The sequence below is a fragment of the Cardiocondyla obscurior genome, linkage group LG25, assembly GCF_019399895.1.
Source record: "Cardiocondyla obscurior isolate alpha-2009 linkage group LG25, Cobs3.1, whole genome shotgun sequence".
Classification (NCBI taxonomy): domain Eukaryota; kingdom Metazoa; phylum Arthropoda; class Insecta; order Hymenoptera; family Formicidae; genus Cardiocondyla; species Cardiocondyla obscurior.
Window position 1 is genome coordinate 1,082,139 of NC_091888.1, and position 13,389 is coordinate 1,095,527.

The following is a 13,389-nucleotide window of genomic DNA, read 5'->3' on the forward strand; positions in this document are numbered from 1 at the left end:
GGGGACAGTTTCATTCCAAAGCGGGGCACAATAACCGCCAATTTGTAAATCGCCTCGTAAATCTCGAGCGGTCGCAGGCGGGAGCGACGCGGCGGCGCGACGCGAGACCCGGCCGCGCGCCGCGGCGAATCTCGACTTGTACTACTAACCGAGCCCAATTGCATTAAACTATCGACGCACCGTTAAAAGAGATCAACTGGCATTACGGCTACTGTAAACAGCACCGGCGACAACAATATGACTGTTGCAGTGTTGCCGGGCGCAATAGCGCGATTGATGATACGGTTTCGTAATTGGTCCGATTTCTAATTGGAACAATTACCAAACGGCATCGTATCAATTGCGTTATTACCCCTGCATCATAACATATCATTATTAACGTCCGACTGAGCATAGAACGCTGCGACATTATTAATTAATTTGGCAACATTAAGAATCGTGAGATATTAAGATTTGTGATTCAGCATATATTCATTAAATAAAAAATTAAAATAGACGACGGCTGGTTTAACGAGATGCAAATGTTCAATCTGTTTTTGAAACTTTGTTTCTGTATTGCAAAACCCTTGAAATTAAGAATATGTTTGTTGCATTCTTAATTTCATGCAACTATTAACGATAATGTATGCGCAAAGTAATAGCAGTGAAGATACTCCGCGTCTGTTAAAATAATTAAAATTTAACTTTTATTTGGACCTTCGATATGCATCTCATAACTATTCGACGTTCGGTCTCTCGGATGCTCGTTTCTCGAGTGTAAACATAGCTGTGTATGCCTCCAAAGTTTAGCATGCACTAACTGCGGTCTTCACCGAGTAGACGTGACATAACACGAAGATACCTAAACTCGTGACTCCTTGCGCCACACGCTTATGTATTTGCATATAATCAAGGTGTCGGGATTCTCAACATTTGGTAACTGTATATGTATATTCATCGTTTAGATTAAAAAAAAAAATTTGAACTATAAATGTAATATTGTAGTATATTAAAATCAAATCTCGTAATTAAATGCAAAATTATAAAATTATAAATGTTTTACGGGGGCTAAAATTTTTAATGCTTAATATAAAAGCTTATTATATTTTTTTAAATGTATTTTCTCTGTTGTACGTTTTACACTTGATGGGCAAATTTATGTCGTATTAAACTTATCTTTTCATAGAGTTTAAACTTTGCTTATTATTTTTTAATTATCAACGATCATATTGTTCTGTATTACCGCAAATGAAAGAAACGGCACTAACGGAGAACCGCCTGAAGCTATCCATGTGAAGCACTTTTTTCCATGAGCCTGTCACGAACAAGTTTACGAGAAAAATAGATAAAGGAACGCGAGCGTTGCTATAACGGTGTTACGTAACTGAGTTTGCTAATTATGGAGCGCGATAGTAGAAGTGAATTCAGGGTTGTGGCGACGCAGGCCATTTTACTCGAGTATCAACGTAGCATCGTTATGGAAATCCCTGTTATATATCTAGTAAAACTCGTGATAACATTATGAATTGCGCATTACGCGCGTAATATTAGAAGGCTCTTTGCACTTTAAATATCCGTATAATGGCCGGTAAAAACTTTTGTTGCGTTACGAGTTTTATCTGGAAAGATATCTGGTAATAAAAGAAGAAAAGAGGGTCGGGCATTTAATAATGAGACTATCGAACTAACATTTGTTAATATCTCCTCCGATCTAAAATTCTACATCTTCATTTGCTAAAGAGAAATTAAATTACGAAATTTATAATTACAGCAAAAGTGATCGATATGGAATCTGCTGCGTGCATTAATGTAGCGTGGTGGAAAGAACAAGGTTGTACATCGGAATATACGTTAAATGAAAAGTCTGATATATATGTATGGATTTGAATAAAAGAAATTTTTATCATTTAAAGCCTCTATTTATCTATATTTTGATTTTGAATAATGTTCTATGTATCTCTGTCCATGTCTATGAATTTCCGAGCGTGTATTGAAATTACGTGACAAATAATTAAGATTTTTAACTAAATTGTTCTACTATTAATAATCATTGAGACATTCTGATCGAGTATAAATCTGGATGATAAATAGGAGTTCTCTTGCGATGTTCGGATATTTCAAGTCCGTGAAGTATGATTAACATTGGACGTTCGTTAATTACTGCATCCTTGTGTATTACGCTGACTTAGTCACGCGTTAATGATTTTACGGTTGTGCATTTCCGACCAATCGGCATATTGCAACATTGCAATATGCATTCGGTCATGCACATTATGTCGGATTGACGTGCACGCGGCTGCTAGCGCCCGTGTGTTGTGTTAGATTTATATCGTGCCTTTAATGATAGAATAGGGCTATTTGCTGAAGACCACTAATAACCTGTATCTCCAATAATCTATGATCTCACGGATATGAATAGCGTATAACAACTGCATATAAACTACATATTAATAACAAACACATGTGTATTTTACTTATTATTACTTTTACGTAGATTTTGTTCTCCTTTGATTTACTTTATTTATTCAAAAATAAATCTAAAATGTTCTATCGTAATTTAAAAAAAAAAAGAAAAAAAATTTTTAATAAGAATTTGATACTTTAACCTCTCGTCAATACCGTTGTCTAATCAATTGCATTTTTTATTGCAGATTAACTTCGGAACTTGAAGTGAATATTGACGGAAAAATGGCAGATCGACAGAGAAGAAGCCGATACCTGACTATCAGTATACTGCATATTATTACGATAATGTGTCAAGGTACGTGGATTATATATTGGCACGATTAATAATATTAAAATTTAAACGCATAACTATTTTTTTTTTTCTTTTTTACATCCATAGAAATAATAATGCAATACGTGATGCAATATAACACGATTAAACATGTAACATGGCATAAATGTTTAAACGTATCTATATGTTTCTAGTGAATTTAATTCTCTGATTTACAATATTTACACAGTGACAAATATTACGAGTTTAGTTCGTATTTACGTTTCGATTTCTACACGAATATCGCGATATCAAATTCGGATTTATATATGGAAATATATATATATATATATAATGCAGAACTGGCATTATTTTCAATATTTAAATGTAACTTATATGCGGCTTTACTTTTGGCCATTATGGATTGTTAACAAAAATAAATTCAATTAGCTAGAGAGATCTAACACACAATATCGTAACATTACTGTTATTACCGCTTTATAAGACACGAGTGCGTTGCAATTAGGATTGTAACGATGATTCACAATATTCGCGAAACTACGCGAAACAGCATGCGCATACTAATTACATGGATTTGTCACATGTGAACAGTGAAAGGCGATTATTGCAGCATCTGTTAGTATAGGATTGCCATTATTACGTGCCACCGTTTCCTAAACCTTAAGCTGGTTGTATTCTTACAAATTGTAAAAATTTGACTTACTGTCTCGGCTTTAGTTAATCTACATTTTGCAGTATTATACGTCGATACACGCCACGTTTTGAATTCTGAATTAATCGAAGAATGTTAATCCGCGAAGAACGAGGAGCTTTTTACAAGACAAACTACGAAAAGTCTTCATTTTAATCTAAATTCGTACAATGTCATTAACGCTTTGATTTGACACGACATGTCGTTTCGAGGTAAAAACGTTCGTGGAATATCTATTTAAGAAAATCGCAGGCTTTCCGAGCTAATGCACATTCCGTACTTTCAATCTAGCGTTAATCAATCTTCCGCTCAGTGTGCAATATCTCGCTACGTTATCGCTTTTCGCTCGTTCAATAGAAAGAAAGTTGAGGATATCTTTGAATCTTCCTTTAGAAGCTTAATTATCGCTAAATAATAAGCTGGTTTCTTCCACACCTTCTCTAATAAGACATATAAAAGAACTTCAGAGTAAACTTTGCTTTGCTTTAGTGGCCCATTCTCCAAGTTTTAAACGATTTGACGCAACAATATCTACTTTACTTACGATGGTAACGCTTGGTCGGAAAAGATGAAAGAGGGAATGACTAAAAATGAGGAAATGAGATAGAAGGAAGAAAGGCATGAAATAAAGGGCTACTGAGATATAAAACGAGAAAGAAAGATAGAAAGAATAAAAAAAAAAATAAAATAAAGGGAAGCGAAGAATAATAAAATCGCTTTGGGTTCTGTGTCTTACAAAAGCTGGCAGCGAATATCTGGGTTAAATTGAACCTACACCTGCTGATATAATATAACTTTGTAATATTCTAATTAAGACTAGAATGTTCTTGTAATGAGTTTCACCGTACTCTCTTTTTTCTCTTTTTCCTTTCCGCTTGCTCTCGCAATGTACATTATACAGTAAATGCACAATAATAAATGCAAAATAATTATTTTTTACGTTTCCATATATGCGAAACAAAGAATAAATTGTAATACGGATACTGATAAAATTTAGTTATCTTTTTTTTTTTGTTTTTCTTTTTCTAAAATTCTGACGCTCGGTTGACACATCTAGGTGTAATCAATTAAAATTATATGGAACATTCGAATGATGTACGACATTTGCTAGTTTCGTAATTACTAATTCCTGATTTTGCGATTAAAGGGTTTCCGCTGTTCCGCGGGTTATATGATGTATTGCACGGCGGTGTTCCATCAATCTCAAGGTGAATGGCGACGTAATTTTTTCATACAACAATTTTATGATTTCCGTTCCCGATACATCAAATTCGACATTACTGAGATTTCGCGTGCTTTTCACAACAGCCAGTAGTTCTTTTCTTTGCTTATGTCACTGTAAGTTTCTATTACCACTGCTGACTTTAGTAACTTTTATATAAAATTGCATAACTCGTTATATATATTGTTTCGCTTTCCACGTCGAGCGGACACTTATATTAAATGTGTCAAAAATAACGATAAACGATAAGCGATAACTGAACGATTATTGCATATAGAGCTCTTTATTACATTTTTTTAATTTGAACGATATAACGCTGAATGCAGAGTGATGATTTCTTGTATCGCATATTGATTTGTTATAAATTAGCAACCTGCTGTTATTTCAAATTAGATTTTTTATTTTTCTGATATTTTATATCGAACATCAAATTGAGTTTCGAATTAATAGTTTACATGTAACGATTGGTAAGAGATATTATTACTCGAAAATTTAATTTCGGCAAGATAATCCGTTTCAATTAGATTGAAATATCGCTGCTTTGATGCGTTTACCAAATTCCTAATTAATAACCACTTACTGTAGTAACTCTGTGGTACGATGTTGTTTAATATCGTCTGATACTAGTTTCTACGTTGGGAGGGTAATATTACAATACACGAAGTAATTTTCGCTGCTTCTCGATGACTTCAATTGTCATTGTGCGAATAGTAACTTTTACACGTATATCTTGGCGCGATTGATTATTAAACGAAATATCTGAGCTAGATGGCCGAAAAAAAATTAAGAGTTGAACTCGCAAAATGTTCGATACATCGCGAAATAATTATATTTTCATTGTGCAATATACGCGCGAGAGCTTGCGACTCAAGCTCGTATGAACATGACATGTGAAGGGAGTATATGTATAATACATAACAGTGAGAAACGCTTCGCGTATTACCGCATTATCCATTGAATCGTGATTACTTTTTACGAACAATTAACAGCTACACACCCGGGCGTTTAATTAGCTACTACGATTAACAACTGCAAATTCATCGGCTATTTATTTCGTACGGTGTTTGGTTCACTGAATCGAAGCGATAAAAGATGGAAAATATACATTACGTACTGTTTTATTTGTATCGTTAATACCGACTTTTTTTCAACGATCTTAATTTTATTAAATATATCTCGCGAATATGCTTTAAGTATAATTTATTGACTCAAACATAATTTGTTTGTTATTGCTTTTAATTTCAAAACGCGGAATGTTGAGCGAGCATAAAGAATTGTGAAAAGTTTCGGTAGATAAAAAAAGAAACAAAAAAAAGAAAAAAAAATTGCAAGAATTTACGCAAAAACGAGGGATAATCTTAGAAGTGCGAAAGCTCTTGGGGGGGTTTTGATATTACGATGACACGGCGCCATTCAGGATCGGCCTGAGCAATGCGTGTGTAATTCGTCGGCAAGCATCTATGGTAGCGAGCGCTGTAATTTCGTATCGCTTTGAGGCACTAATTTAAATACATATTAATACAACGCGTGTATGCAATATCCGCCTGGCGGAGAGCAGTCACGGACGGCGGACTTTGCCAGCGTCAGAGCACGACTTTGCGTGCCAGCCAATCAACATGCCGGGCTATGCATACGAACGAACCTGTCGACGGCTTGCGCATCGAATAAATTCGAATCCACCATATACTCGCATTACGCGCAATAATGTCAGTTTAGTAGGCGGCACCGAATAGAGCTACGAGGCTGTGCAGAATAGCGTGATAGCGCGCGATACAGCGTTGATATTTATCGCGATACACCACTAATTTCAAGAATGCACGCGTACGACTTTCAACCCTCGGTTCTAACGCGGCTTTCTTTACGGTTACGTGGCACAGATCAATCTTATATATTATTTACTACGATCACGTAAAAATTCTATAATGAATTATTGCCTTTGTATTAAAAGTCTGATATTTGCCCATCTTTTTCTCTCTCTCCCTCTTTCTTTTATTTCTTTTTTTTTTTTTTCTTTTTCTGTCTGAGCACGAGACTATTGATTGAACGATGCGAATTGCAAAGTGACATCTTGAAAGATTTCTGATGTATGTAATAAAAGTCTAATTTATAACGATCGTAAATGATAAATTGGAAATGGTAACTTTTACGAGACGGGCTAATAATGTACGACAGATAACAAACATATTCTCCGAGTATTTTCCGCGGGATCGGTAAAACACGTTTTCTATAAATGTACTTGCAGCAAATATTATACGCAAATGAGTATATTTTTCCTCAAATAGCTGGCATGCAAAAAAAAAAAGATATGCGACTCACCGACCGATGCAGCAGCAGCGGAGTTGTTGTATGTAATTACGATGATACTGCAACATAAAAATAGAAAATATTAATTGTAGAGATGTTCGTTATTAAAAAAAAAAAAAGAAGAAAAAAAACGCACTTCTAATTACTTTGTACGTTAGATAATAAAAAATAAAGTTTCTACGAAATTTGATGTATTATAAAATATATTACACGTCGAATATCATATAAAATATTAATCTTTTGTTAAGTTCAATGTGTCGTGCGTCTGTAATAAATACGTGACGGTATTTGGTCGATTAGATCGAATCATTTATGGTTTAGTTAATTAACCGTAGAAAATTATTAATTAATATCTGAATGTATATTTAAATTACATTTAGAGAAAAGAGAAGCAGTTAATTTGTCGTGTATTCACACGTAGCACGACAGCAAAATACCAGATTCAATTAATTCAATGTCATTTTATTAAAAATAAAAAAATAAAAAAAAACGACTTTATAATATTTTTAATTCAATTTTGTTTTTAACTAAAAACTCTTACTTAAACAGAATATTATACATTATTTTCGCGATTAGCTCTATAAGATCGTGGCGTTTAAATTGCATTTGTTTATTCGTGAAATTCGAGATTTCTTTCGTTCAGAATGAAAAATGATGTCAGTACCAAGACAAGTTGATCGCTCTTATATACACTTTTCTGTATTACGTAATAAATTTTTCTGAACGTCATACCTTGTTTCGGGAAAAGTTTCACGAATCATAAATATGATTCAGTCAATATTTTCGAGAGAGAGAAAGAGAGAAAGAGAAAGAAAAATCTCAAGTCTGATCCCTAAATTAATTGTTCAACTCCTTTAATTAGGAGTATGTAGAAAACATCGACATAAAACCATTTAAATTAATAATGAATTTACAAAAATTGCGACTTCCAATTCCGAGCTAGTTCTCATGGAATCCGTTAAAATTCCTTCGTCATGTTAGAGTCAAATAAGGGCGTTCCCTGCGCCACTTCGTTTCTTTTGTCGTTGCGGCGAATGGAAAAACTTCTGGTATTCCCCAGTCGACAGTAAGATCGTAGATTCTTGATGCAGCCTTTCTACTAAAGAAAGAGAAATAGAGGAAAAGTGGAGGGAAATCCCTTGGAAAAAAAAAAGTACCTTGGCTGCTGCGCCTTGGGAAAGGCAGAGGAACATAGTCGAGCTCGCAATCGTAGCGTTAAAAACTTTTTTTTTTCTTTCTTTCTTTCTTTCTCCTCGTTCAACCCGTTTTTTTTTTCCCCACGACGTGTCGACGCGAAACCCGGTCAGCCACATAAATGCAAAAACATATTTAAAATGTTATCCCGTGGCGGGCCGCAAACCGCCGATTCAAAGTTAAGACCTTAAACGTACGTTAGCATATACTTCACCGGTATGCATCTGCACCCACCACTTAACTCCCGGGCAACTTTGTACACGTACGTGTATTTATGTCCGAGCGATTCTTTTGCTCCACGTTGTATGTACTACGGCTGCCCGTCAGTCAATTGATAAGACATGACATTTTTCAAACGTAATAAATAAGTGCACGTGTGTAAAGAAAAGTTAACATAATTATCTTCTTAACTTTCGGACATGTACAAATATAAGGGAAATTAAAATCTCAATATCATTGTAATCACACTGATACCTGCCGAGTTTCTACATGCATATATCCCACGCATTTATAAAAATACCGAAAATAACGCTCGTATTATACTTTTAAATTGAGTAAGTACCTCATATTTTTCTTGTTAGAGACTGAATAAAAATTGAATCTACACCTCGTTTAAAGTCCTTTTTATTAACGCAGTTATTGTTTATTTGATACAGTTTTAGTGATATTTCGAGCACGTGGAGAATGTAAAATATCCGCTAGCGTATAGAAACATAAAGTCGCTTTGAAAACTACGAAAGCAGATAAACGCTGTCGACTGTTGCGGAGTGTTTTGTCGTGATGAAAAAAATAGAACTGTTGGTGCATTATGGGTATACTTTTATCGTGCTATTTCTGTCTACACGTATATCACTTTGTGTCGTATGGCGTTACGACGGCAAAATGCTATTGTCAAACTTTAGAAGAGCGCTCTTGCACCGGGGCATTATTTGTCCCCTTGCCTGATTGTCCTACGTGGGGTATCATTAAACGAGGTTATATCAAAGAAATCTCTGCATAATTGAAGAGTGAACATTGTGCAGACGCACGTATTAACAAGAAATTTTTTTAATGTAATAAAAATATCCATATATTATTTTAAACTCTTCAGTTTCATTTTTTTCTTTTTTTTTTTTTAATTAAAAATTTTACTTTGTTGCGAAATTATTAAGCATATTTTTAATTTATTTTAGAATTTAGAATTAAGTCACTTTAGAAAATCAGAACATTAATTCCACAATTATGAGAACGTGAAATTAAAAATATTCTCTTGTTGTAATTTAGAATGTCGTTTGTGATATTAAATTTACGTTTCACTTTTTTTTTTTTTTTTTTTTTTTTTTATTGTGTACGTCCGATTGGGATAGACGATCGATAAACGTGGCAAGAATTAGAGAATGGCAGCAGATGAAAAAGCTTTTGGTAAGCTAAAATTTCTTCTGCGTTAGCTACTACAATTGTTCTTTTCACGATTGCAGACTGTGACTGCCGTTAACGAGCGAACGACTTTTTAGCGTAACGGAACAAGACCGCGAATCGAGAATAGCATAGGAATGTGCTGTGCTGTACGTACGAAAATAAACTGCACTCGTATATTCATCGATAACGAAAATCTACTCGGCTAGACTTATAATTGTGAACCTAATTATCGTTTTTATCCAAGTATTTTCGATTGGTTTCATTTTTTTATAAATCGTAATATAATAAATAAATAATATATTTCTGAAGTATAGTTCAACTTCATTATCGTCTTATCAGTTTTAGGATTTTATAAAAAAATATATTAATACTTCGGTATCAATTCGTTTTAGAAGTAATTCGCTTTCGGTGTAAATCATACATTTAAGACACGAGATATGTGAGGATATATTGCACGATGTATACACTTACTTCGATCTCGGTAGATAGAAACTGACTTTCATCTCGCATTCAAGACGCGTGTGCGTATACATATGTGCGCCGAAACCGGCAGGCCTGTGCAAACTTTCGATTCAATGAACGCGACTTGGTGGTTCCTCCCGGACCGTTTAATGGCATTTCCGTGTGCTCCCAGCAGAAAGGGAAATATTAAATTCCAAGACGTTGAATTCGTACATTCGCATACGCTATCGTATTCTGAGAGTGTCGGTGGAAGACGCTACCACTTTTCGGGCCTACTTTGCGAGACCGATAAAAGTGCCATTTACAAACGGGAGAAACGTAACTCGGTCGACGGGCCGACCATTCTTATCTACACGCCTTTAAATTATATTACCGAGTTACTCGTGACTCTTCGTTTTCGAAAAACATCGTATTCTCACAAATATTTTTTTAAATAATAATTATTATTTGAATGTTATTTTCAAGAAGCTTCATAAATTCAATATTGATTAGTTTTCGATATTTGAAGTTATAATGGAAGAATTAAGATAAAAAAAATATGTTTACCTTATTTTTCTCTTTCGCACAACATTTCATATTTGCTTTGAAATTGAAAGCGGAAATAAACATATTTTTTTAATAACGAATAAATCAAATTCTCATGTGGTAATTTTCAATTTGTTATATGAATTTAACTGCGGGATCGCGCCGACAGGAGATATCATATGCCGGGGTTGTTTGCCTTTGCAAAAATTATATTGATAAACATTTTGCGTGTGTAATTATTGTATAATAAAAAGAGATAGGGAAAGAGCGAACCGTTTACTGCAATAGGCAGACTGCAGTTTCGTCTCGCGTATTTACTGTTCCCTGCTCGTAGCCTCCCTCTTCTCGGCGATACATAACCAAGGTAACGCTGTAAAAACGTCCGACGGCGTTGCAGGTTACAGACGTGTTACATGCCCGCCACGCGGTCATTCATCTTCCTCGTAGTTGTGTTTCCGCTACGGCATTCTCTTCGCTTCTTTACTTACGCGCGCGAATTTTGTGCCTTTTATTCAACGAAATGGTGCTCTTGAGCGAACAACGATTTAACGTACCTGGCAGGTTATAATGTTGCCTGGCGCAAATATCGAATTTTTCTAAATATTAAACACATTTCGAAAGAAACTGGAGGTAAATTTTTTTTTCTTTTTTTAAACGAGCAGCACGTAAGAGTAAATCGTGTATTTATTCGTTTGTTAACTACCTTATGGAAAATATTATTACTGTTCGGTGCCGAGAGAGCAAAAAATTTTTTTTTCTTTTCTTTAAAGCTTTCCAGAGTTGAAAAATCACGACGGTTATCGTCGATTGCGGATGCTGAAAATGTCAGCGAGGTTGAGTGGGAAACCTCTTAATGCACGGGAGCATTAAGGCGTCTAATTTCGTCTTTCTGCTTTCCACGTTGAAATGCAATATCGCCGCGGAAGGTCTCTGCGCGCAAAGTATTTCTAACATTTCCCAACTATTTCCCCGAGCTGGATTGCGCACTTCATCAGTCGCAGTCTTGTTTTCAGCCCATCGACTTGTGATTCTATGCACATTGCACGTACGCGATGTAAATGTTGCATTATTCTATGTTACATATTTCTTTAAATTAAATTATTAAATCTTTGCGACTTGAGTTTGCAAGCAACTTTCTTTATCCTAAGAGGATAAATCGAATTTTTACATACACTTTACCTCGAACAAATTGATCAAATTTAATTGCATTTTTTAATAAAAATTTTATATTAAAAAAAAAAATTTTTTTAATAATCAAGTATCTTTCGAATATTATTAAAATTTTTCTATAATTGTTGCACTTCGGTCAATGCCGATATTTGCCGATGTCTTTCGGTAACAAATCGCTAGAAAATAATTGCGAAAAACTTGAAAGAGAAAGTAGAAGTCATTACATGTTGAATCTAGGTCAAGTATCCATAGTTATAACTAGGCGAACGGGCGTGCAGTGTTTAATTGCAGCGTTTCATCCCATCCTGTTCTTCTCTCCTCCTTTTCACCTAGACTTACCAGTTGTAGCGCCGCGTCTCTCGCGAAGGACACTTATCTTTCCGGGAACGGGACGAAAAGGCATTTTGTCTCTGATTTAAAAGCATCGCAGCGCCAGTTTTGCAATTATTATCGCGCTCGAATTGCACGCGATTACAATTTCTTATTCGAAAGCTACTCGTGTTCGTGATATTTTTACAACAATCTCCCCATTGAATTAATTACGATTGTTCTTCTTAGTGAACGTCTATTAATTCCTATTAATACGATAGTGATATATTTATTCTTCTGTGTTTGATGCGATTAAATGACAATTTTTATATCCTCGCGAAAGCTTGACGAGAATGAAAGCTTGAATTTTTTAGAAAACGCTTTTGATATATTAATGGATTAATTGTGCGCGGTGCTTATCGCGAATGTCGAGATGCAGCAGTTGGTACTGCCATGTGTACGCCGCGCGAATAAAGCAATTTTCTCCTAGAGGCATTTTGAGAAAGAGGGTGCGGGAGCAATACCCGGTTCGCGAGCGTCTCTGCCATCCGATAACACTTCGGGATGGATCGGATTTTTTTGCTCTTGGAACAATTCTATCCTGGCTATTATCTACCCTCTTTTGCTCTTTCCCTTCGTCTCTTCTCTACCGCTTCTTTTTCCTCGTTCTCGCGGCGTCTCTCCACCGCGGGTCTGTCTCCACCTCCTCGGCGCGTCCATATTTCCGGGCGGATCGCGTCGCGTAAAAACTATAATTGTATAAAAGATGTTCCCGGGCCGGCGCATTGTTCTTCCCGTTCGCGCGGAGTCGAACCAAGAAAAGGAATTTCCATAGATCTCCCCAATAATTTTTTTTCTTTCTTTTTTTTTTTTTTCATTGAATCTGTCCAGCTGCGCCAGCAATATTCAGAGATTTACTCACTAAAGTAAGACGGGGAAAAATTGTGCGCCAACACATTTGCCAGCGGAATTAATTTTCTACGAAATTAAATGGTTTGCATATCTGTTTATGCGATACTCGGAATTTCCGAATGTACCTAATAAAGAGTATTGCGAGCGCAATCGCAACTAATATCCATAAGCAGATAATTTTGCAAATTGCGACGCGTATAATGCATTTGGCAGTGTATTTCGCAAATTAACGTACAAAGTTTTACATCGTCGGAAACATTATCAATTTGTCTCGGGCGAGTTAAATAAGAGAGGATCCGGTAATCATCCTTTTCTGTTGCGGCGGCGTTTACGTTTGACTGAACGGCGTGGCCTCACGGGAAAAGCCGGGCTTAATGCCCCCCGTATTCGCGGCAACTTCTCTGGAACGATTAATGCAAAGTAGCTCATAGTGTCAGTTAGCATAACGCCGAAGGTGCGCCGGTATCGCGGCGGAGGGTCCTCTAA

General features: G+C 35.6%; 1 protein-coding gene and 1 long non-coding RNA gene across 7 annotated transcripts in view; one reads left to right on the plus strand and one right to left on the minus strand.

The window, feature by feature from the left end:
- LOC139111810 (lachesin) overlaps window positions 1–13,389 on the plus strand; it is a 212,792-nt gene that overhangs the window by 36,165 nt on the left and 163,238 nt on the right. For all 6 annotated transcript variants that reach the window (XM_070672325.1, XM_070672326.1, XM_070672321.1 and 3 more), the window contains one exon: window positions 2,631–2,740. In XM_070672325.1, coding sequence (XP_070528426.1) covers window positions 2,668–2,740 — 73 coding nt within the window. In that variant the 5' untranslated portion in view covers window positions 2,631–2,667. The remainder of the gene's footprint in view (window positions 1–2,630; window positions 2,741–13,389) is intronic.
- The window catches only part of LOC139111811 (uncharacterized), a 78,835-nt gene continuing 72,262 nt past the window's right edge, over window positions 6,817–13,389 (minus strand). The window contains exon 3 of the long non-coding RNA XR_011547279.1: window positions 6,817–6,992. This is a non-coding gene — a long non-coding RNA (uncharacterized lncRNA). The remainder of the gene's footprint in view (window positions 6,993–13,389) is intronic.